General features: G+C 49.9%; 1 protein-coding gene across 1 annotated transcript in view; it reads right to left on the bottom strand.

The window, feature by feature from the left end:
* Window positions 1–5,288: 5,288 nt before the first annotated feature.
* The window catches only part of ATP6V0A1 (ATPase H+ transporting V0 subunit a1), a 68,897-nt gene continuing 48,373 nt past the window's right edge, over window positions 5,289–25,812 (bottom strand). The window contains exons 17-21 of the mRNA XM_017856575.1: window positions 20,598–20,705; window positions 19,631–19,648; window positions 13,592–13,709; window positions 13,113–13,284; window positions 5,289–6,846 (exon numbers count right to left, since the gene is read on the bottom strand). Coding sequence (XP_017712064.1) covers window positions 6,753–6,846; window positions 13,113–13,284; window positions 13,592–13,709; window positions 19,631–19,648; window positions 20,598–20,705 — 510 coding nt within the window. The 3' untranslated portion in view covers window positions 5,289–6,752. The remainder of the gene's footprint in view (window positions 6,847–13,112; window positions 13,285–13,591; window positions 13,710–19,630; window positions 19,649–20,597; window positions 20,706–25,812) is intronic.

Genomic DNA, 25,812 nt, shown 5'->3' on the forward strand with positions numbered 1-25,812 from the left:
GCCCATCTCATCTTTTGCTCCTGGCTAGCCTACCCCTCTGCTCATGCACTCCAGAATACCCCAGGATTGCTTAGTCTCTGTCCATCTAATCTAGTTGCCTGCCTATCACACAGCCCAGCTCAGATCCCAGCCCACCTTGCCAAAGGAGGAATGAGTCCTTCCCTATCTGGCCACCAGAGAGCAGCCCACACCTAGGACATGCCTTGGGTAGGCTGAGGCATTGAGGAGGCAGGCCACTTTGATCTGAAACACTGAGGCTGCCAGCTGGCTTTGAGGTCCAATGCCCCCTCTACCCAAGGTTCCTGGGGCAGAAAGAAGTGCAATCCCATCCAGTGAAGGTGGTGATAGACTTGTCCCCTATCTCTACAAAGCTTGGGACTCCCCAGGCCAAGGATGCCAAGGCCACCCTCTCCCACACTGGTTCTAGGACCTCAAGATGAGGGGCATTTCCTGGACAGGAGCACAGACTCATCAGACACACGTCTGGGGTCCTTGGGGTTCCACAAGAGGGGGATCAAGGTAAAGGGCACATCTCTTAAAAACAGGAGCGGCCGGGTGTGGTGGCTCACGCCTGTAATCCCAGCACTTTGGGAGGCCAAGGTGGGCAGATCATGAGGTCAGGAGATCGAGACCATCCTGGCTAACACGGTGAAACCCCTTCTCTGCTAAAAATACAAAAAATTAGCCAGGTGTGGTGGCTGGCGCCTGTAGTCCCAGCTACTCAGGAGGCTGAGGCAGGAGAATGGCGTGAACCCGGGAGGCGGAGCTTGCGGTGAGCTGAGATCACACCACTGCACTCCAGCCTGGGTGACAGAGCGAGACTCTGTCTCAAACAAACAAACAAAAACAGAAGGAAATGACCAGGCGCGGTGGCTCATGCCTGTAATCCCAGCACTTTGGGAAGCCGAGATGGGTGGATCACTTGAGGTCAGGAGTTACAGACCAGCCTGGCCAACATGGCAAAACACCATCTCTACTAAAAATACAATAAATTAGCCGGTGTGGTGGTGGGCGCCTGTAGTCCCAGCAACTTGGTAGCCTGAGGCAGGAGAATCGCTTGAACCTGGAAGGCAGAGGTTGCAGTGAGTCAAGATCGCGCCATTGGACTCCAGCCTGGGCAACAAGAGCAAAACTCCATCTCAAACAAAACAAAACAAAAACAAACAAAAAAACCCCAGGAACAAATGGATGCAGCCATCCTGTTCCCCACCCCCTACCACAGGGCTTTAGGACTTCCTGCACACTCCACAGCTCAATCTTGGTCAACCCATCTTTAGCTGGAAGCAGCCCAAGGCAACTGGATTCTAAGAACTCAGTCTAGCCAAGGACTCACTGGCCCTGCTTCCTCACAGTTCATCAGAGAGGCATGGGAGGAATTTCTTCCCAAGGAAGCCCTAGGCCACTCCCATTTTATTCAGATTATATGCCATAAAATTTGCCAATGTAAGGCTGGGCCCGGTGGCTCATGCCTGTAATCCCAGCACTTTGGAAGGCCAAGGCAGGCAGATCACATGATGTCAGGAGTTCGAGACCAGCCTGGCCAACATGGCGAAACCTCATCTCTACTAAAAATACAAAAATTAGGGTGTGGTGCTACATGCCAATAATCCCAGCTACTCAGGAGGCTGAGGCAGGAGAACCACTTGAACCTGGGAGGTAGAGGTTGCAGTGAGTGAAGATGGTGCCACTGCACTCCAGCCTGGGCGACAAGAGTGAAACTCCATCTCAGAAAAAAAAAAAAAAAAATTAGCAGGGTGTGGTGGTGCGCACCTGTAATCCTGGGTAATCAGGAGGCTGAGGTGGGAGAATCCTTTGAACCCGGGAGGTGGAGGTTGCAGTGAGTCAAGATCGTGCCACTGTACTCCAGCCTGGGCAACAGAGCAAGACTCCATCTTAAAAAAAAAAAAAATTTACCAATGTAAAGTGTACAATTCAATGGGTTTTAGTATATTCACATAATTGTGCAGCCATCAGCAGCCTAACTTTACATTTTCATCATTCAAAAAGAAACTCCATACTCCTGAGGAGTCACTCCCCACTGTAACTCTCTCCCCAGCCCCATTCGGCACCCAGTCCTGGCATCTACCAACTCTGTGTCTATGGGTTTGTCTATTCTAGACATTCCAGATACATGGAATCATACATTGTTGGTCTTCTGTGGCTGGTTTTTGAGGTCCATTCATGTTGTAGCATTTATCAGTACCTCATTCCTGTTAATTGTAGAATAATATCCATCATGCCCAGCCCACCTTTTATTGATCCATTTATCAGCTGGTGGACATTGGGCTGTTTCCATTTTGGGGCTATTATGAATGCTGCTGCCATGAACATTTGTGTGCAAGTTTTTGTGGGTATGATTTCATTTTTCTTGGGTAGATAAGAAAGTGGAATTGCTGGGTCTTAGGTTAATTGTTTAATATATTTTTTTGAGACAGAGTCTCACTCTGTCATCTGAGCTGGAGTACAGTGGCGTGATCTTGGCTCACTGCAACCTCTGCCGCCTGGGTTCAAGAGATTCTCCTGCTTAAGCCTCCTGAGTAGCTGGGATTATAGGCACCTGCCACCACACCCGGCTAATTTTTGTATTTTTAGTAGAGATGGGGGTTTCACCATCTTGGCCAGGCTGGTCTTGAACTCCTGACCTCATGATCCACCCACCTGGACTTCCCAAAGTGCTGGGATTACAGGCATGAGCCACTGTGCCTGGCCAATTCTGTTTAATATTTTGAGGAACTGCCAGACTGCTTTCCAAAGCAGCTGCACCATTTTACATTCCCACCAGCAGTGAATTGGGGTTCCAATTTCTCCCTGTAATTTTTTTTTTTTGAGACGGAGTCTTGCTGTGTCATCCAGGCTTGAGTGCAGTGGCGCGATCTCAGCTCACTGTGAGCTCCGCCTCCCAGGTTCACGCCATTCTCCTGCCTCAGCCTCCCAGGTAGCTGGGACTACAGGCACCCGCCACCATGCCCGGCTAATTGTTTATATTTTTAGTAGAGATGGGGTTTCACCGTGTTAGCCAGGATGGTCTCAATCTGCTGACCTCGTGATCCGCCCGCCTCAGCTTCCCAAAGTGTTGGGATTACAGGCGTGAGCCACCGCCCCCCGCACAACACCTGTATTTTTCTTATTGCCTTTTAGTGGGTGTGATGTGATACCTCCTTGTGGGTTTCATTTGCATTTCTGTAATGACTAATGGTGTTGAACATCTTTTCATGGCTTTATTGGCCATTCATATAGCTTACTTGGAGAAATGCCTATTCAAACCCTTTGCCTATTTAAAAAAACTGAGTTGTTTTTATTATTGGGTGTAAGAGTTACTTATATATTCTAGATACAAGTCCCTTATCAGATAAATGATCTACAAATATTTTCTTCTATGAGGGTTGTCTTTTCAGTTTCTAGATTCTAACCTTTGAAGCACAAACATTTTTTTCTTTCAAGATAGAGTTTCGGCCGGGCGCGGTGGCTCAAGCCTGTAATCCCAGCACTTTGGGAGGCCGAGGCGGGTGGATCACGAGGTCAGGAGATCAAGACCATCCTGGCTAACACGGTGAAACCCCGTCTCTACTAAAAAAATACAAAAAACTAGCCAGGCGAGGTGGCGGGCGCCTGTAGTCCCAGCTACTCGGGAGGCTGAGGCGAGAGAATGGCGTAAACCCGGGAGGCGGAGCTTGCAGTGAGCTGAGATCCGGCCACTGCACTCCAGCCCGGGCAACAGAGCAAGACTCCGTCTCAAAAAAAAAAAAAAGATAGAGTTTCACTCGTCGCCCAGGCTGGAGTGCAATGGCATGACCTTGGCTCACTGCAACCTCTGAATCCTGGGTTCAAGCAATTCTCCTGCCTCAGCCTCCCAAGTTGCTGGGATTACAGGCATGCACCACCACACTCGGCTGTTTGTATTTGTAGTAGAGACAGGGTTTCTTCATGTTGGCCAGGCTGGTCTTGAACTCCTGACCTCAGGTGATCCACCTGCCTTGTCCTCCCAAAGTGCTGGGATTACAGGTGTGAGCCACCGTGCCCGGCGAAGCACAAAAGCTTTAAATTTTGCTGAAGCCTAACTTATCTATGTATTTTTTATTTTGTATCACTTGTGCTTTGGGTGTCATCTAGAAATCACTGGCTAACTCAAGGTTAGGAAGATGTACTCCTATGGTTTCCCCTGAGAGTTTTATAGTTTTCACTTACATTTTAAGTCTGGAATCCACTCTGAGTTAATTTTTGCATATGGTGGGGGTAGTGGCCCAAATTTGTTCCTCTGCATGTGGAAACCCCATTGTACCAGTGTCATTTGTTGAAAAAGATCTTTTCCTCAGTGAATTATCTTGACCCCTTTATCAAAAATCAAGTGACCATAAATGTTAGGATTTATTCCTGGACTCTCAATTCAAATTCACTGATTCCAAATATCTATTCTTATGAGGCCTTCCCTTCCCACCGAGCAGAAGCTGAGAGCTCCCTGACCAGAGTATCCACTGGAGACCTTATATTTGAGGAGCTGGGTGGGGTGGGCCCCTCAGGGCCGACTCCAGGGACAGGCGGCACTGTTAGGGAGGAGGAAGGGCTTCAGGGTAGGCTGGAACATGGAACAAACGGGGTTGTAGGGGTTGCGGCCCCTTCACCTGTCTGGGGGCAGTGGTGGTCAGCCTGCCCAGGTCACATTCCTGGGCAGCCCCTGCCCTGGAGGCCTCTGGAGGGAGGAGTGAAGAGGGAGGGCACCGAGAATGCAGTGCCTCACTAGGCAGTGGGGAGGGGACCTCGTGCCCGGCTTGCCGCCCTGGACGGTCTGCCTGCTCTCTGTCCTGCCACCTGCCAATCCCAGCACCTCACATTCCCCAGCTGCCCTGAGGAATTTGTGTGGAGCCTCCACTTACACTAAGGCCAGGGGTGTCAGGGCTCAAAATAGCCAGGCCACTGGGCCCTGGAGGGCACACTTGGAGAACAGGGAGAGGCGGGTGGGGAGATACCCAGTGCTCCTCTGCCCCCATGCTGTCTGGATGTGCAATGAGTGAAGGGGAGATGAAGATGGGCCGCCCAGTCCCCTCCTCCCATAGGTAGTATCTGCAGAGCTGACTTGGATCCTGTGAGTGGGAAGGTGCCTGGGAAACTTGGAACAAGGTGAGAATTTCCCAAACCAACTGCCCAGCCAGGCCCACTGCAGCAGTGGCCTTTGACACACGGAAAAGCAGCAATGCTGGAGGAGGGAGGCAAAGGTTGGGGGTCCAAAGGGGCTCAAGACGGCTGAGCCTGGAGTGACACGGGCTGTGGGCACAGTGACAGGCAGCTTCTCTGGGGGAGTCAAACACACTTTATTCAACATAGGAATGTCTGAACAGGAGGGCCTTGGGCAGGGTTCCCTGAACTATGCTTCAAACCCCACTGGAAACACAGCAAAGATCATCACAAAAACCCGGGATACCAGGACAGGGGGCTGCACAAGGTCGGGTCAGGTCACAGTGGACAAGCACACAGTGGCCCCGCCCAGGGCCAGCCCAGCCTGAGAGAGGGGATGAGGGCTCCAGGCAGCTCACTCAGAAAAGCCAGGGTGGGAGGAGGACACCAGCCTGGCCCACTCAGGGAATTCTTTCTACCACTGAAAGCAGTGGGGATTAACTTAGCCGGGGCTGCCACACCAGCACATGATTATAAGGTTCGGGGTGACGTGGAGGAAGCCCCTTGGCAGGGCTGTGCAGCCCTCACAGCCACATGCACGGCAGCCCTGTGGCTTCCAAACAGCAAACCATCAGTGACACTGACCTTCCCTGCCCAGGACACCCCTCCTGAGACCTGGGGCCAGTGTGGTGAGGAGGGGTCACTGGGGGGCAGAGCCAGGCAGGCTGCAGGCAGAACCAAGAGGACCCCAGTCCCACACTGAAGACACCATGATTGCGGGTGGGGAAGATCTCAGGGTCTCCACCAGGGAAGAGCATCAGTCTGCACCCTTGGCCTGAGGGTACACTTGTGGGCAGGGCCCATGCAAGGCCTGGGAAGAAGCCAACCCTGGGGGAGGGAAGCCCTGTGCACTGCGGAGCAGCCAAGGCCTCTGTTGCAAGCACTCCCGGCTGTGCTATGTAGTACAAGACATGAACGGGGAGAGAGGAGAGGGTGGGAGCGCAGGGTGGGGTCAGGGAGATACATATCCTATGACCCCTGGGGGTGACAGGGAGAAGCCACTCATGATGGCCTAGTTGGGTCCAGCTGAATGCCTGATTAACAAGCACGAGAGGGGGGTGGGCAAAGGACGCAAATATCACCTTCCTGGACCCACCCCTGCTAACCCAAGAGTGGGACATGTTACCAGTGTCCCCTTCTAGAGGAGAACCTGTATTGCTTCCCCCTACTACTCCTGCTAGAAATTACAGTGGCAGATGCAGGGAACTCAAAGTCTAGATATGAATGTCACGGGTGCTCCTTCCATCTACAATGCACGGGGAAGATGAAAGGACTTTGGGAGGGCATGGGAATGCAGACTGGCTCACCACCAGGAGGCGGGAAGGGCTGTCTGGATGGATGGAAGCTAAGAGGGCAAGGTTGGTGCCCAGTGGGTATGAGTGACCGCGAGAAAATCACTACACTACACACAAAGCTAGGGGTGATGGGAGGCCCAGGGAGGACTATTCTATCTAAATGACTCACAGACGGGTGCCACGAATGAGCTGGTGCCCACAGCTCACAACCACAGGCAGAGAAGCACAGCTGATCACTGTGGAGGGAGGTGGGGAGGGCAGCATGGGGCACACGGCCCTCACAGGGGCTCACTCTTCCAACTTCCCTTCCCGAATATGCTCGAAGGAGAAGGGTAGGAACTTGAAACCGGTCCCACTGTAGAATTTATTCTGGAACTCAACCCTGGAGAAAGAGAAGAACGCTATCATTCAATAGAAACTTTGTGAAACTTTCTGGGACTTCACAGGTGGGCCAGAAAGATGCCCCATGCCCACCTCGCCCCAAGCCTCCCTTCCCCGGGGGAGCTGGAGAAAGCCCAGAGTGCAGAGATCCCACTTTTAAGGCCTGGGACTCGCCTCAGTAAGAGTTCGATGTACGGAGGAAGGGATGTGCCCTCAGTTCCCAGTCTTGCTCTGTCCTGCCGAGCAGTGTGTGTTTATGCACAGCTCTCTGTAGAGAGGCATGTGCAAAAAAAGTTCAGTTAGCTTGAGCCTAACATTGTTCATGAAGAAGTGGCCCCCAACGCCCCCTCCTGGCAGGGGATCACACAGCCCACCTCTAAGGGAAGCCCCCTCCAAGGACCCTGGGCAAGCACCTCTGTTTGCTTGTTATTTTTCCTGGGGGGAGCTAGAAGGGCGAGCTTGGAGTGAATGTTGAAGGCTTTCCATTTAAGGAAGGAAATTCCCAGGAAAGAGGGGGAGTTAGGAGGGGAAGTCTTCTCAAAGCAATGGCAAAATATTCTCCAACCACAAAACATCTCAGAAAGAATTCTTCTCTTGAGGACTAAAAAAAAGCCTGAGCTCCCTTCCCAGCAGTTCCACATCCATGCCTGATAGTCTCTGTGGGGCCCTTTCACTCTCAGGGAGGGTGGGAGGAAGACTGTCCCACAAGCAGAGCTGGGCTGCTTGGCTGTGCTTCCTCCTACAAACTCACCCTGGACAGCTGCCCAGCAACCAAACCACACCAAATAAGGGCAGAAAAATGCATGATTCAGAGAATAAAAAGGCCAAGGAGAGCTGCCCTGAGGAATAGTTTCCACATGGTGCTGTGTGACCCTGGAGGCACCGGAGCGCCTGTAAGAACAGGCAGGGGTGGGGCTGTGGCAGGCTCCAGGTGACAGGTCATGTGCAGGGTGAGGGCTTTGAGGCGCTTTAAAGCTTCAGGAACCCTTGAGTTCCCTAACTCAGTCTTTACAAACAGAGCTTCCTCCCTCCAAGCCAAGAAGCAGGAATTAAGAGAACAGGGGCTGGGAGGTGGCTGGGGACCAAAGGTGACAGACAGTTTGCCAGTGGGATTGGGAGCTCCTCAGAGGCCCTTCACTGGGGTGCAGGCTGAGGAGCACCCCCTTGGAGAAGACACAACAGAATTTTCTGAGTGGGAGTAAAAGCAGTCGGCTTTCTCCCACACATCCCCACATTCCACAGGGGTGGGTCAAGGTTTTCCAGGAAAAACAGGACTCAGGAGGGGAGGACACAGAGCTTCCAACTGACGTTAGCTCAGGGTTCCTGCCAGAGCAATTCCAAACGAGGACCTGGATTCACCCATGTCCCACCAAAACGACTTCTCCAAGTTCCAGTTACTGAGACCACCTCTGAGAGAATGCAGTGGGGCCTAGCGGTAGGTTCCTGCTTCTCACCCACTTGTGTTAGGTTTGAATTCTTCATATTTAATAGACTGTGTTCCCATGTGGCAAGGGTTATTTCAGAACAGTTGAAAAGAGATTTACATGTCCCCTTTTCATTCAACAATACACAGCCAGAGAGTGCACAAGTCACCTGAGGGTCCCAGGCCATTACCTAGGAGTGAATGTCAGCCTTGGTAGGGTATGCTGACCCCCAAATCCAGTGAGATGTCCAGAACTCTGACCCCACCCCCTGCCTGGCTAATCACAAAACCATTCTAATCTCCAAACTAGTCAAATGCAGCAGCAGCTTTGTTTTCAGATGCCTGTGGGGGCACCACCCTTTTCTTGGCACCCCTCCAGTCACCTTATCTACCCATGGGGCCTAGCAAGGAGGAAGAGGGATATATGCCCGGGAGGGGCACATCAATTGTACTGTGTGAGCAGACAGGTGGCCTCCCCGACATACTGCCCAATACTGCCCCTCCCACCAGCTGCTGCTTTAGAGACTTAGAGTGGCCAGAACTGGGACATCTCGGGTCTATCTTGAGGTCAGCCTGATTTTACCTCCTTCCCTGGCCACCCTCACCCCAACCACCCAGCACAAAGCTGGAAAGCAATTTCCCTGCCAGTCTCCCCACCCTCTCCTGCTGAACTGGGGAAAGGCGTGCTTCTTGAGAAAGTACAAACATGAAGTTCCCTGGGGCAAGGAGGGCCCCATCTGCCATCCTAGGTTCTTCCTTGTTTTTGGGCCTCTCCACTGCTCTGTTCAGGGAGACTCCAAGGTCTCGCCATGCCCCAAGCCACTGAAATGCACCTCTAGAATTCAACAGCTGTGAGGAGAGCCTCAGGAAACCAGATGAGTGTCTCTATCATCTCTTCCAGCTCCAGCACTTGGCAAAGGCCACCTGGTGACTCAGAGGGATTAACTGGGACCAAAAGACATCATTCCTGCCACGTAACAGGAACTCTTGTTTCCTCGAGTGGGTGAAGGAGGAAGGAGTCTTGGGGCCACTTCCCTTTCCTGGTGGGGGTTGTGACTGAGGGCAGGCAGTTTGGAAATACAATTCTGGGCTGACCTGTTTATCTAGCCCATTCTGCCACTCTCTGTGCAGCTCAGGGCCTAGAACACACATCCGTCTGATAGCCTGAACATCAGGGCAATGAGGGCAGCCTGGAACTACATTTTAAGAGTTCTGAGTTCTCCTGGGCAGCCATTCCCTCAACTGCTCCATGCTGTCATGCCATGGCAACACGCATTCCTATCAAGAAGTTGGTCCCCGATTCTGTCCCTTTAATCGCCACCCAATCTGTGAGTATACAGGTGGGTGTACATCTATGTGTATGTGGAATTTGCTAGGTAAGGAGAGACCAGGTTCCTTGAAAGGTAGGCCCTGGGGCAACCTTCCAAACATACAAAACTGATTTGTATGTTCTGCATACAAATCAGTTTGATGTTTACAGTGATAACTACAATCAAATCCCTGTCTCATGCCTTCTCTGAAGAAGAAAAGATGTCTAATTACGGTAGGTAAGAAGCCAAGCACCCTTCATGTGGCAGGAGGGAGGAAAAGAGAGAGAAAACTCAGGAGACAGAATTAAGGTAAGAATTAATACCTTAACCTGCTCACTGTTTTCAAACACATCGCCCCCCTTCCTATGACGCTGCATGAATCTCACACTAGTGGTTTATATGTTATTGAATCAAATGTTTTTCTCATTGTCCCCACTGAAGAGACCCAGAGCTTGTATAATGGGGCAGCCCTTGAATCAGGAAATAGCAGGGATAAAGTGGGAAATATGAAGATGCCTACGCTGGATGCCAGGAAGAATAGCAGCACCATCCCTACAGCTGGTTCAGCAGCCCTAGAGACTCCACCCTGGTAAGAGGGCCACAGCTCAGAATGCCTCCTGCAGTCCTGGGCCACAGGGAAGATCCAGGCATCCTGGACGCACAGCTGCATTGTGCCAGGAGGCGGCACACAACCACCAACTTCATTCACTCCTGTTTTAGTGGTGGGGGAGGCGCCCCACTCATGTCGCAGGGACAGCCCTCCAAAGACGAGAATCTGGAAGCTACACAAAGGAGGTTTGCACTGTTTATTCCTCTCCTACCCAATACTCCTATTGCCAAAATAAATACGACATATACGGGGAGGTGTTCCTTGCAAACAGCACCTGAGGGCATTCTGATGGTATCCCTCTGCCTTCTGTGGGGTCTCCTCTCATTCTGGACAGGTTAAAAGCAGTTTCTTTATGGGGGACCCCAGGCAGACACCCTCTCTCCAGGGCATCCCACTTTTTTTTTTTGAGACGGAGTCTTGGTCTGTCGCCCAGACTGGAGTGCAGTGGCGCAATCTCGGCTCACTGCAACCTCCATCTCCTGGGTTCAAGCGATTCTCCTGCCTCAGCCTCCCAAATAGCTGGGACTACAGGCACCCACCACGACGCCCAGCATTTTTAGTAGAGATGGGGTTTAGCCACGTTGGCCAGGCTGGTCTCGAACTCCTGATCTCAGGTGATCCGCCTGCCTTGGCCTCCCCAAATGCTGGGATTACAGGTGTGAGCCACGGTACCCAGCAAGGGCATCCCACTTTTAAGCAGAGCAGCCACGACCCATCCTGGAGCACCTGCTTTTGCTGTGGCAGCACTTGGTGTGTGCATTACTTCCTGCTTGCTCACAGTAACCTTGGCAGTGAATGTTCTGCTCAGGTCCCCTCCCTGCTGTGACAGAGCTGGAATTCCAACCCAGGTCGCCCGATTCGGAAGCCTGCTGTCCTGTCACTCATCACTTCAGTTCAGGGGGACATGGGAAGACACGGGGAGGCCACAGGTGAGCCTGAGGAGGAAGCAATCCTCTGGCAACAAAACCAGACTCAGGCCCAGGCGACCTTGCTCTGCAACAGTGCCTTGCTCCCGCCCTGCCCAGGAAGGAGATGACTGGCTACCCACGTGGGCTGGAATCAAGGTGAGGTGGTCACTGTTCCCTCAAACCCAGGGCTCAAGGGACAGGAGTGAAAAGAAAAGGAAGGAGACCAAGGGGCAAGAAAAAGTGAATCCTCAGAGGTTTCTCGTGCACTGAGGAGGGCTGAGGAAGTGTGCTCGGGGGAGGGGGGTCGGCTGATAAGCTGAGAATAGGGGGGCCAGCCAGATGAGCTGGGTGGGGAGGAGGGAGGCCAGACGGAAGACAGCCAGGCCAGAGGAAGCTACGTCTACTGACACAGCAGGGTTTCTGAAGAAGAGTGCACCCCAGCCACGTCTTGCCCTTCCATGCCTCACTCTCCGCCCATCACTCAGAAAAACCCACAGCTGAATCTTTGAGGAGGCTCAGGGGTCACCCAACCATGAGAAAATCAAAGATAAAGGGGAGTGGGGAAGGAGTTTCTCAGGTTCAGATCCTGGATTTTCTTCAGGTTTGGAGAACGAAGAGAACATTCATAGTCTTCTTCTGGCCTTGGGCTCATGAACACAGAGCATCCCATCCAGGGGCCTCTAAGGCACACCAGTGAGTCAGAGCCCTATGCTTGTAAAACAGGAGGAGGGTGTGAGTGCTTCTCTGGGGAGAGGGGCCAGAACTTCCAGAGAACTGGGGTTTTGAGACCCCAAAAAAGAGAATCACAACATAAAGGAGGAAATAGAGACCCAAAGAAGTGGAGTCTGAGGTGGAACAGCCACAGAAAATACAGACTGCCCCAGTTTTTAGTATAAGCATGTCCCATGCACATTTGGGAAATACTCATACTGAAAAAATTATCTGTTGTTTATGTGAAATACACACTGTATTTTTTTTTTTTTTTTTGAGACAGAGTCTTGCTTTGTTGCCCAGGCTGGAATGCAGTGGCAGAATCTTGGCTCACTGCAACCTCCACCTCCTGGGTTTAAGCAATTCTCCTGCCTCAGCCTCCCAAGTAGTTGGGATTACAGGCATGTGCTACTACACCTGGTTAATTTTTGCATTTTTAGTACAGATGGGGTTGCACCATGCTGGCCAGGCTGGTCTCGAATTGCCGACCTCCTCCTGACCTCGAATCACTTCCTGAGGCAGGTGATTCACCTGCCTTAGCCTCCCAAAGTGCTGGGATGACAGGCGTGACCCACCACGCCCGGCCACACTGTATTTTTATGTGCTAAATCTGGCAACCCTGGTTTGAGGTGGTCACAGCCCAGACTACACCCCCGCTCTCCCAGTCCCAGAGGCTGAACTCATGCTCTCTCCACACAGAGCCATTAGGAGTCCATTAAAGAAAACAAACAGAACCACCCCAAACCTGCCCTTCTGAAGAAGCTTCGTGAGTGTACCAACCTCCACCCTATAGAGCCAGGAATCCCCCCAGCCCACAATGGAGCTGCCAAGGGTCCAACTCAAAGACCCCTGGCACAATGACAGAACAAAGAGGGCAAAGCTGGGGTGCAGTGTGCTCTAGCCTTTCCTGCACTTAACATCCATCCATTCCAGAGCTGCTTCCACTGTTCTGAAGACAGAAGAGTTACACACCAGAGAGAAAACCAGAAACCCTACGACCCCAGCAGCCCCTCTAAGCCAAAATCAGGAGCACTGGGGACAGTTAAAGGCAGAGAGCAGGACCTGACACCATTCACCAGGGACCTCTCCCTAGAGTCTAGGGAAGGCTGAGCTGTGCTTTTCTGTGATCATTTTCTGAAACTCAGTGGCAAAGCTGGTGCTGGAGTGTCCTGAGGTAAAGCTAGTGCAGGGCCGGCTCATGTTTCCTGCACAGAGCTGCAGGGCTGTGTTGGGAGAAAAGCTGCCCTCTCACCACAGCTAAGGACACATCCACCCCGATGCCCGCCCTGCCCTACTGCCCCTCACCAGTGTAAGCGCAGTGCATGGAGAAAGGCCGAGAGGCCCTCCATGATCAGGAGGATGGCCACAGTCAGGGTGGCAAAGGCAGCGAAGATGAAGAACAGCGCCAAACTTCCTGCCAGGCTCTTCACACTCAGGCCGATGTGGATCACCATGGTCCAAAGCACCTCAGACAGCTCTGGGGAATGGGAGACACAAAATCCAGTGCAGTTTGGCAAGAGGCAGCCGTAGGCACGAATTTTGCTCTGCCATCCCCCCACTAGGGTTCCCTGGACCCTGGCTTCCCACTGCCTTAGTGGGACCACCATGCAGAGCTAACCTGGCAAAAGTGCCGAGCCTCCTGTCTGTACTCATTCTCCTTGCATTCAGGAACCTGAATAATTCCAGAACCTTCATGTAATTTCCATTCTACTTAAGCCCCCCAACTGAAAGTACGACCACAGAGGGGGAAACTAGAGTTCCGGAGCCCGGAGAGGCGTACTCACGCGCATGAGCAAGGCTGAGGGCCCAGAGCCGCAAGTAGGAGGCAGTGTTGGAGATGCAGCCCAGGCAGTACTCGATGGTGTGGATGGCCTGGTGGACCATGGTGTCCCCAAAGTCAAACTGTCGTGGGAGGAAACCAGAGAGAAAATATAAGGCTAGGAGGGGAATGTGCAGGCATTCTGAGTTGTGGCTACTTGGCGCTTTGAACCTGGGCCAGGGCAGGGGGACTGTACTTCCCATGGTTGGCACCTCAACTTTGGAGCGCCCAGAAGCACCCAGTGTTGAACTCAGGTGGTGATTTCGGCAGTGCCTTCCCCAAAAATCCTGCCTGGCTTAGCCCTCACCTGGGACACCTCCACTCCCCTCAATACACTACATTTTCATTAACTACATCTTAGTAAGATTCTTCTCGACACATTTGTTTTTCTCCCTCTGGGGCTCTGTGCTCAAGAGGGGAGTGTATGCTGAGTTGAGACACTGTTGGGAAAGTGACTGTCTCGGTCTGGGACCCTAAGGACCTGCAGGAGGGCAGGAAGGGATTTTCCCCAGACTGCGCTTCAGGAGATGGGCTCTCAATCTGGACACTGTCCTGAAAAGACTAGGCCTCTACAGCCACTTTACTTATTCTTTTTACAGCCTTTAGGGAGCAAGATAACCTTCTTTTTCTTTTGTGACGTCTAAAGAGATTACATGGTGAATTTTTTTTCCCTACATGATTTCACCACCATGCACAGGGAAATCCTGACGGAGTTTACGAATTTCCACGTGGGTTAAGGCCAAACAGCACATCTGTTTGGGTTAAGGCCAAATAGCACATCTCCAGTTTGTTTGTTTTCATTTTCCTCAAGCTCCCTTTGTCCCAGTTTTCCTTTCTTTTTTTTTTTTTTTTTTTTTTTGAGGCGGAGTCTCGCTCTGTCGCCCGGACTGGAGTGCAGTGGCCAGATCTCAGCTCACTGCAAGCTCCGCCTCCCGAGTTTACGCCATTCTCCTGCCTCAGCCTCCCGAGTAGCTGGGACTACAGGCGCCCGCCACTTCGCCAGGCTAGTTTTGTATTTTAGTAGAGACGGGGTTTCACCGTGTTAGCCAGGATGGTCTCGATCTCCTGACCTCGTGATCCGCCCGTCTCGGCCTCCCAAAGTGCTGGGATTACAGGCTTGAGCCACCGCGCCCGGCCCCAGTTTTCCTTTCAATACCAAGAATTATTTCCAGAATAAAGGAATGGGCTGGAACAAGCTCTTGGGAGTGCACTTTCAGGATTGCTCCAAGCACAGTCGGGGTGAATGTGGGCTTCTGAATTTGGTATATTCTGGAAGCCCCAGGTACTTTCCCTGGGCCTCTCACTCTGTCAGGCTGACCAAAGACCAGAGGCACTACCTTACGGGGCTTCCCCCACAGAGCCCAGACGAGAATCCTCTGAGCTTTCAGACACTCCTGAGGGCTCAGTGGCCTCCCATCGGCCCCTGCCCTCAGATCAGGGTCTATTTTTTGCAGCAGTTCCTTTAAAAACCCACATGATTCCACTCCCAAAGGACACCAGAAATGTCTTGGGAAATCACTGAGAACATGGGGATGGGAGAAAGTGGCTCAGCTGGTAAAGCCACAATAGCCCAGGCCACAGGGGTGCAGCCAGCATGGAGGGGGCTGGCTCCACCATGCCATCTCTGGGCAAACGCCTGCTTTTCCCTCACCTCTATCGACACCTAGTCTATTTCTGGGCTTTTCTTCCGGAACAGGCTCTTCAAGTGTCCTTACTTACCCTGAAAACTAGGGTAATCCTAGTTCCCTGAGTTCCCTAAATCATAACACTGTGGTCAAGAGCTCTTTCCTACCACTGCTGGTTGCCGCCACAGGGCCTGCATCGAAAGGAAGAAGTCCATGGTTCCCAGGAGTGCTGATCTCTACTCCTGTGGGCCAGGGGGGCAGTGACCACTGGGCTCCCTTACAGCCAACCCCTTCAGTGTTTTCATTCCACCTCAAGTTTCTCCCACTGAAAAAAGTGCAAGACAGGAGAGAAGACTCGCTTCCAGGCCTTACCCTTGCCTTCTCTCCTTCATTCCCAGCTTCCTGCAGGCATTCTCAGGAGAGGCAAGGACTGGGTGAGAAATCCAGCCTAGCACTTATGAGTCTGCCACTCAGCACACTCCCAGTATCAATCAGCCATGACCGACCATGAATCGCTGCAGAGTCCCTGTCCACATCCTCTGTCTCAGTTTCCTCTCTGCCCAGCCAGTCGTCACCCTACTGCACCCTGGCTTCCATTTTCACTCCTCCACAAAATGCCTCTACTTAGTAAGGTCACCCTGACCTCCCAGTTGTTGCATCTTTTTTTTTTTTTTTGAGATGGAGTTTCACTGTTCGCCCAGGCTAGAGTGCAGTGGCGTGATCTCAGCTCACTGCAACCTCTGCCTCCTGGGTTCAAGCAATTCTCCTGCCTCAGCCTCCTTAGTAGCTAAGATTATAGGCGCACACCACCACACCCGACTGATTTTTGTACTTTTAGTAGAGATGGGTTTTTACCACGTTGGCCAGGCTGGTCTCGAACTCCCGACCTCAGGTGATCCACCCACCTCGGCCTCCCAAAGTGCTGGGACTACAGGCGTGAGCTACCGCACCCGGCCCAGTTGTTAAAGTTAACAGACATTCTGTGTCCTTGTCCATGCTCTTGCAATGTCTGTCACTATGGCCTCTTCCTCCTCCTTGAAATACCTGCCTCCCCTTGGTTTTCCTCCTACTTCTCTGGACAGTTCTTTTTAGTCTCCATCGAGGTTCTCCTTTTTTTTTTTTTTTTTTTTTTTTCCTTTTTTGAGACAGGAGTGCAGTGGCATGATCTCAGCTCACCGCAACCTCTGCCTCCCAGGAGAATCAAGTGATTCTCTTCCCTCAGCCTCCCAAGTAGCTGGGATTACAGGTTCACGCCACTACCACCCAGCTAATTTATGTATTTTTAGTAGAGATGGGTTTCACCATGTTAGCCAGCTGGTCTCAAACTCCTGGGCTCAATCTGCCCACCTCGGCTGCCCAAAGTGCTGGGATTACAGGTGTGAGCCACTGCACCTGGCCAAGGTTCTTCCTTAAATGCCGATGTTCTCTGGAGTTTCAGCCTCAGCCCTTGCATCTTTCTGGTGGGATTGCTACTCAGGGCTTCAAGGGTCACCCCTAGAAGTGACTCCCAAATGGATCTCACTATCCCTGCCTTGCTTGTTTCCAGCCAGCTGTACTCCTCCTGGGGAACCACAGGCTCTCCATGCTCAACACAGTAACTGCTCTCCTCTGCCCCCACGGAGATCAACTTCTATTCCATCTCTCATGTCCAGCAGACTAGACAGCCTGGGAGTCCATCTCGAATCTTCTCTTGCTCCTTACCTTTATTAGGGCACTGAGACCTATAGCTTCCTTTTTTTCTTTTCTTTTTTTTCGAGACGGAGTCTCGCTCTGTCACCCAGGCTGGAGTGCAGTAGCGCGATCTCAGCTCACTGCAAGCTCCACCTCCTGGGTTCATGCCATTCTCCTGCCTCAGCCTCCCAAGTAGCTGGGACTATAGGCGCCCACCACCACGCCCGGCTAATTTTTTGTATTTTTAGTAGAGACGGGATTTCACCATGTTAGCCAGGATGGTCTCGATCTCCTGATCTCGTGATCCGCCCGCCTCGGCCTCCCAAAGTGCTGGGATTACAGGCATGAGCCACTGTGCCTGACCTTGGGACCTATAGCTTTCACTTCTTTAATATCTCATATTGGTTCCTTCCTTTCCAACTCGTCCTACAAACGATGGCTTTCTGTTCTGTCCTGAATGACATCAAACAATGTGGAGTCCATGCCTCCTGACCTTGCCCCTCCCCAACCCAATATACCCTACAACATGGTCACTGGGGGTATTTCCTCAATGCACCATGGCTGTGTCACCACCAGCTTCACCACCCTCTCTTGGATGGCTCCTTGTTGTCCAAATGAGGCAAAAACTACTATGGCTGGTTTCTGCCAACCTCCAGTCTCACCTGTCCCCAGTTCCCCACCCCTGCCTCTGCTCCAGCCAAGCTGAATACTTGCTAGTCCTCAACATGTGATGGGCCTGCAGGTCTTTTGCCTGTGAAGCTGCATATGCTGGTGGTCTGCACCGCTCCTCTACAGGGCCTCCTGCTTGACCAGAGTAAGATAACTCCTTAGGGAGTCCTTCCAGGGTCTCCTTTTCCACCCTCACCCCAGTGTTCGTCAGCTGCCCTCTTTCTGTGCTCCCATAGCATCTGGGGCACACTTCTATCACAGCACCTGTCATCCAGACTGTCTCCCCACTTTGGGAGGTCTTTGAAGGCAAGCATCATGTTCTTCTTCTCTGTTTCTGTAGCACTATACATAGTGCTGGACACATGGAGGGTGAGTGAATGCATGGATGGGTGGGATGAATGCACCTGGTGAGGAGACAGTGGGGAGAGGTGCCACTGACCCAAAGGCTGAGTGGTCACGGCCTTTGAAGATTTCCCAGACAACCAACTGGCCTGGCTCTGGTGTGCAGCTGGACTGAGTCCCCACTAGGGAGAGGTACTAATGCTTCCACTGGGCTGGAGCAAGGGCCTGCATGGGACAAATACATTTTCACAGCCAAGCAAAATGGGGAAGTTCCAGAAGTAGGCTGAACTTTTTTTTAGGAACCTGTTTTGTTTGAAATCATTAGATAAATGTCATGGGTATCTAAATTTGGCTGTAGAGAACCAGACTGTGTATGTGCCTGATAAAGATAAAATATTTAGACTACTTGGGTAGCCAAGGGTAGCTGAATCCCTGAGTGAGCTAGGGATTGGGGGCTGAATTAGAGTCTATCTTGTTGGCTATCCAGCCTCCCGGGATATGGCTACAAACGAGAACACTGGTGCACAATAGCTGGTCAGACCATTCCGACAATGTGGGTGCGTGGCTAGGAAGACATTTAAAAAGCAGTGTTGTTGGAGGCAGTGAGCCTGGGAAAGGGTTGGGCTCCTCACTAACATGGAGCACACCCCACCCATCCCTGCCAGGTAGCGCAGCCAGGGACTGCACAGATGAGCAGTCTAGGAACACAGACACTCTTTGATGCCAGCAAAGGAGCCTCTCTAGGCTTCAGGAAGACCAGGTCCTGCCTGTGTTTACATAGAACAGCAAAGGCTTTCCCATTCCCATCCCACTGCCCTCCTAGAGAGGACCAGAGAGTCAGGAAGGGAAGGGTACAGTTTGTGGGTCTAGGCATTTTAGAGAGAAGTGCTGGGGGAAGATGCAAACAGTGCAGCAAGGCCTTTTAAAACCCCAATTTAAAGAGTATACGTTGCTAAGTAAATTACTGCTGAGCCAGAGGGCCTTCTACTCGAGGTGTGGCCTGAACAGTTAGTCAACTTGCTTTCCAGTCTCTGTTATTCTCTGTTATTCTCTATATGTGGCTGATATAATATTAACTCCTTTCACCCAGATGGATGATTTCCTTTGGGATGCATCTGGAAGGCAAAGCCTCCTTTTGAAAGCTGTCTCCCTCTCACCTGGGTCACATGGAGGTAGAGCTGACCCCGAGAAGGGTCCACCACTTCTAAGTTGAAGCATCATCAAGCTGAGGAGGGCAGCAGGAAGAGGCTGGCTCAGACAGGGAGGAAGGGTAAGCTTTGCTCACAAGCACTTGGAGGAGCAGGGAGGAAACGGCTACTCCCAGTGGCTGGGAGTAGAGCAACCACAACATCACAGGAGAGGAAGGCAGAGGCCAATGGGACTTAACCCCCAAGAGGAGTCACTCCAAGAATGCCAGTGCAGACATTACTTGTAGCTCCTTTCAAAGCCATTCTCCGAGGCATTAGATCAGCAAAGTCAATGAAACAAAGACAGAGGTGACTGAATGAGATGCAGTTAATGGAGATGAGCTTTTTAGAACACAGGTTCACGAACTGGTTAGAAATGGCCAGTGAAATGCAGGATGCACAGGAGTCATGTGTGTGGCCCCAGGGTGTGGCAGGGTCAGCAGAGTGATCACAAGGATGGGAAGAGAGAAGCCCAGGTAAACACGAAGGCAGTGCCGACTTTCATCTTACCACTTCGTCCTCGGTAGGCTTGAAAACACAAATTGACACTTAGTGGGGAGCCACGCCACACACAAGGTCACAAGTTAGGAGCACAAGGCTACTGAATGCTTCTTGGGGAGGATTGTTCATGTTAAATGGGCTAGCACGTTAGAGGCAGGCCTCCTCAGCATACACACAAAGCAAAATCAGCAGGAATTTAGAGCATTAAGATAGGTATTTTTAAAAGGCATCCCCAGGCCTTGTGATTTCTTTTTTAAAAAAGCATATATAGTGAAAGTGGTCAGACAGACTGAAAAGTCCAACTTGGGTCCTCAACTCCTATTTTATTTGATTTAAAAAGAATATAATGAGCAGATGAGATTTAATAGTTCAGTTCAGAGGCTTTGTGCTACAAGGGGTCAGGCAAGGAGAGTGGGCTTGGAGGTGCTATCTTAAGGAAAAGTCTAGTTTGGCCTGACTAATTCTCTCTCTCCCTGTAAAAAGTAGGCAAATGACACCAAAAAGGCTCAAACAAAATATCTGCAGCAAGAACATATCAGTGGTATAGGACTTCAAAAGTACCAGTGATTATAGCTGGTGAGTAATGCAAATGGAATGATCCTTGGAAGGGTCAATGGATGAAGAAGCTGTGCTTAGTGACCTGTGTTTCAGGTCGTAAGAGTTGGGATGCTGAGGCCTGCTCTGCCTCAGGCGAGAGAGCAGTCAGTAATGGAGACCTGCGTGCAAAGCACTGCAGGCAAAATCTGGAATTCAAGACAGGAACAAAACTGCTGCAGGCTCTGGGGGCAACAGCTGGAGCTTAGGGCAGGGTCCACTGGAAAAAGCTGTGGTGCCCTAAGAGGTCCAGAAGGCAGGCTGAGTATTAATTAGTATTTTTATTTTTCAAGGAGAAGACTGGAGTGAGGCCTCTTAGGGTACACAAGACTAGGGCTGACCCGAGGTGGAAGGAGAGGAAGCCCACACCACGGGATCTTACCTCGTCTGCGTCCTCTGAGTGGGTGGAGAGCTGGTCATGCTGAATAATCTCAGCATCCTCCTCTGTCGGTCCGTTGCCCACCCTGATCCCACCAAAGTTGAGAGTTCCCTACACAGATGAACAGAAAGAGTAGAATTTGCCTGGGCTTTAACATGACATTCTGTGAGGTGGGAAGGGCGATGGTTAGTAACACAAACCTCAGAAAAGCATATAGTCTAACAACAAAAACAAAACCCACTGACTGAACAGCTAAGTAAAATCAAACAACTGTTCCACCCCAACCACCACATTCCCCAGCCCCAGACCAACCGACAGTTATCACCTTACCCTGCTTCAGAGGAAATATGCAGTTCTGTCTACTGTGCCAAGAGGCACCAGCCTCACCTGGGTCAACGCTAATTGAGAATCCTGCTTGAATGAAAACCTTAATAGGAACAGATTCTCATTACAAGTACAGCTCTATCTGTAAAGACTGCAAGGGCCTAAGCTTTTCTGGCACTAACGATTAGACTTTCTAAGAGGAAGGGGGGCCAAATGACATGGTGATTGTACCCTAGTCTGATAAGCTTTTAACAGGGGCCCAAGAATTCCAGCAACCTCTTCCAGAAATGTACCATGTCTCTGCTCAGGAACAAAGAACTTCCAAGGTCAGAGAAGGAAAAAAAAGCTTAATGTATATTCACTTGTGGCTAGAGAGTGCTGAGCTTACAAAGATGAGGAGGGGGCTCCTTGTCTTCAGTGGAGGGCTCTGGAATGTTAAAATAATTCTTCCACAGGCACATGGGCAGACACTGATGGGGCATTTGCTTCTTCTGAGTTCACAGGCACAGTCTTTGGTAGGGTCTCCAAAAGCACAATTATAAAGTCAACTTGATTTGAAAAAACTTGAGTTTTTCCAAACCCAAAGCAAAAAAGACTTTGGGAACAAAAACCAGGCAGAAATGAGTTAAGTCTCACAGATCCCAATTAGTGCTAACCTGCCACAGCATGAAAAGGAATTTAAACAACAGCCCCAGATTCACTTCAGATGGTTTCTGTCCAGTGGGCCAAACAAGGCAAGAGCTCAAGGGTGGATCTCCTGCAATCTGGTCTTCAGGCAGCAGCATGAGCAGTGTGCAGGTGGCCTGCGCAGTTGCCCTGTGCTCCTCATCCTCAGCTCTACCTCCTGGTGTGCATTTTTTGCCATGGCTCTTGTCACAGTTTAATGCCCAGCTCAGACCTAAGTGTTTGCACAAATCCTCCCTCCTACTCTAGCAGTGGTCCTTAACATGCTGGTCAGAGAACTAGCTGCATTAGAATCACCCCAAAAGCTGCATTTTAAATAGAAATTCTCAAATACTACTCCCAGAAATTATAAATTTAGTAGTTCTGGGGTGGCACCCAATAAATCTGTATTTAAAAAATATGTTCCCAAGTACAAATTGTATAATCATTGTGAAGGGTTTATCAAAATTTTAAATGCATGAACTCTTTGAGATTCAGCAATCCCACTGCTGGAACATCTAGGCTTGCAAAACTTTGGCAAGGTATATGGACAAGGGGCTCGGCGTGGTGGCTCATGCCTATAATCCTAGCATTTTGAGAGGCTGAGTCAGGCAGATAACCTGAGGTCAAAAGTTCATGACCAGCCTGGCCAACATGGCAAAACATCGTCTCTACTAAAAATACAAAAATTAGTTGGGCATGGAGGTAGGCGTCTGTAATCCCAGCTACTCTGCAGGCTGAGGCAGGAGAATAGCAGAAACCCAGGAGGTGGTGGTTGCAGTGAGCTGAGATCGCGCCCCTGCACTCCATCTTGGGCAACAGAGTGAGACTGTGTCTCAAAAAAAAAAAAAAAAAAAAAAGACACATGGACAAGGATGTTCCCTGCATTGCTGTTTGTGATAGCAAAGAATTGGGAGCAACCAACACATCCATCAAAGAGAGGACTTTGGCATATCCAGTGGAATATCCTACGGAAAGCTAGGCAACCATAAAAAAGAGCGATAGTCAGCCAGGCACAGTGGCTCACACCTGTAATCCCAGCACTTTGGGAGGCCATGTTGGGCAGATCACAAGGTCAGGAGATCGAGACCAGCCTGGCCAACATGGTGAAACCCCGTCTCTACTAAAAATTCAAAAATTAGGCCAGGCGCGGAGGCTCATGCCTGTAATCCCAGCACTTTGGGAGGCTGAGGCAGGTGGATCACGAGGTCAGGAGTTCAAGACCAGCCTGGCCAACATGGTGAAACCCGTCTCTACTAAAAATACAAAAGTTAGCCAGGCGATGTGACAGGTGCCTGTAATCCCAGCTACTTGGGAAGTTGAGGCAGGAGTATTGCTTGAACCAGGGAGGCAGAGGTTGTAGTGAGCCGAGATTGTGCCACTGCACTCTTAGCGTGGGGGACAGGGCAAGACTCTACCTCAAAAAAACAAACAAACAAACAAAAATTAGCCAGGCATGGTGGTGCATGCCTGTAATCCTAGCTACTCAGGAGGCTGAGGCAGGAGAACTGCTTGAACCCAGGAGGTGGAGGTTGCAGTGGGGTGAGATTGTGCCATTGCACTCCAGCCTGAGTGACAGAGCGAGACTTCATCTCAGAAAAAAAAAAAGTGATTATCACTATGAAACAATCTTCAAGATACACTAACTTTTAAAAAACATAATAAATCGAGAGGCAGAAGAGTGCCACAGTTTAAAACACAATTCCTCATGTGTCTTTCTCTACATGCATAGAGCACATACACACCTATCAACAGAAGACAGGCAGATATCTATCAGAGGCAAGGCCCCTACCTGTTAACAATGCCCCTGGAAGAGGAGGACTACAGTGGGGGCAGGTGGTTTTCTTCTTAGCACTATATGCATTCTCTAGCCAAGTGCACATATTCCTTTATTTTTTTATGTCAGTAGGGGATTGTCAGGACCATGAAATTATGGGCCACTTTTATTTCTTCTTCCACTTATTTGTTTTAATACCCTAAGAAACAAATTCGGAGTCTACCAGGTGCCTCTGAAGTGCAGTCAGACTTGTGGGCCACCAGAGCCTGGACACCTCCAGATCATGCACATATTCCACTTGGCAACCCTCAGAAGGTGGACTGAAGATGCAACAGAGGGCACAGGAGGGGCTCCTGCATATCCCAGGCTGGGTTATAGGGTATAGGAGGAAGGCTTCAAGGTTCAAGGCTCCCAAAGTAGAAAGCCATTTCTGAAGCTTTCTCCAACTAGCAAATAAACTGAGGGGCAGATAGGTTACATCTCCCAGCCAGACACTAACAAGGATCTCTTCAGAACACAGGAATGAGAGTTACAGGAAGGGGGATGAAAGACACATGTCAGCAGAAAAAAGGAAAGAAAAATTAAACTACGATATATCACTCACAGACAACCAAGGGGACAAAGAACAGAACAAAATCAGATCACTGTTCATATCCTCAGCCCTCTGGGGTCAAAAATCCAGAGGCTTTCTTGTAGAATGATCATCCTGATGCCTTCAGGCTGCTCTCCAGGAACAGATGTTTGGCTAAAGAACCAGTGGGGTAAGAAGACCCTGTGAATGTGCTGGTTTCCAGATGGGGAACTTTTAACTTAGAATTGATCACAGAAGAGGTTGCCAGACTTAAAAGCATTAAGATCTTGTCAGAAGCATATCTTATATATGCTAAGACCAGCAGAAAGAAGAGTATGTGTTAAGGACATCGACAATAGGTAGTATGTGTTCTAAAGGTTTTTAAAATTTCTCACGGGGAAGTCCCTACTTGAAAATATATTTTAAGCAGCAAGATTAAAATTTTTTCTGACCCAGAATGTCAGCCCTTTTAGACTAGTTCCAGAAGGATGACCATAAGAAGTTTTCCAAGTTTAAAATAATCAGAAACACTTAATGAAGGAAATGGTTATCCATCTAAATCTTTCATTTTATTTAAAGAAGTATATACTTCTAGCACATAGAAGTAATGGGTAATCACTACCGGTGAGACTTTTACAATCTTATAGATTCATTCATAACTTAGAACATATTGGGCTAATATATTTGTGCATTGTAAGACTTTGGTTAAAAGATGTTTTTGAGGACAAATATTCAAAGTGCTGTTACTGAATCTTGAATTAGTATCAGAAGAGGGAAGGATCAAGACAGATCACTTTGGTTATGACACCAGATGACAGTAAACACAACACATCGGAGGGTGGAGGTCTCACTGGAACAGCTGAGGACATGTGAGATCTTCTCAGTTTCTCACAAAATACTAAACATGTATAAACTTTCACTTTTAAAAAAGAAGTTAAGTTACTACTAAAAAAGATCAAATGTCCAAGCATCACTCTAAAGTAGAACTCTAAAGTGCAGGGAAATCAATTCAAGAATCAGAGATATTCTTGCTGCCACGCTGAAAAATCATCCAATACATGGTCACAAAATACAGACATGAAAGTGGGTGAGTCCAAGAGCTGCCATCTTGGATTAAGATGATGGGACTCAGTGAGGGTACAACAGCCACTTTGTTACTATGGACATGCCTGTACTTACATATTTGAATAGAAACTTAGTAGACCAATACTAAAGATGATGCCAGAATCTATCCTTAAGAGGTGGAACTTCTGTTATCATCTCAATGAGTAACAAGGACATATTTCCCAAGAGCACTCATGTCCCATGCTCTCAATTTAATTAAAAAGAATTCTGCTGCACTGTTTGCCACCTCTTTAAATGAAATGTGATAGTTTGTTGGTTTTCATTCACTCACTGTTGCAGCCGCTGCTGCCTCTACTCCCTGTTGGCTCAGGTTTGGGCTGACTGGGGCCTCCACAGGTTGCCCTTCCTGATAGTGAATGGAAGAAAAGAGGGAGGGGAGAGAAAACAAAAGAGGGAGGGAGTGAAGGGGGAGACGAATGGAAGGTACATGGAAGGATGAAGATGGTCAGAAAAGGGAGAAGGAGGGTCTTGTAACTCAGCTGCTCTCCAACAGGAGTCATCATCTAACCGCCGTTTAAGAGTCATGCAACAAGATCGTTTGGGGTTTCTCAGGCAGTGTAAAGAAAGTGCTATTGGATACCCAGAAATTACGCACGATACTGAACATCTAGCAAATTTAACTCTGTGTGTGTGTGTGTGTGTGTGTGTGTAGAATTCATATACACACAGACATTAAGTAAACATATATACGTATGCTGCTTTTTAAAAAGAAAAAAAATCAACGTGCTTTAAACCAAACTTTTTTCCCGGATGTTTTG

This window comes from Rhinopithecus bieti, unplaced genomic scaffold, assembly GCF_001698545.2.
Source record: "Rhinopithecus bieti isolate Rb0 unplaced genomic scaffold, ASM169854v2 scaffold_44695, whole genome shotgun sequence".
Classification (NCBI taxonomy): Eukaryota; Metazoa; Chordata; class Mammalia; order Primates; family Cercopithecidae; genus Rhinopithecus; species Rhinopithecus bieti.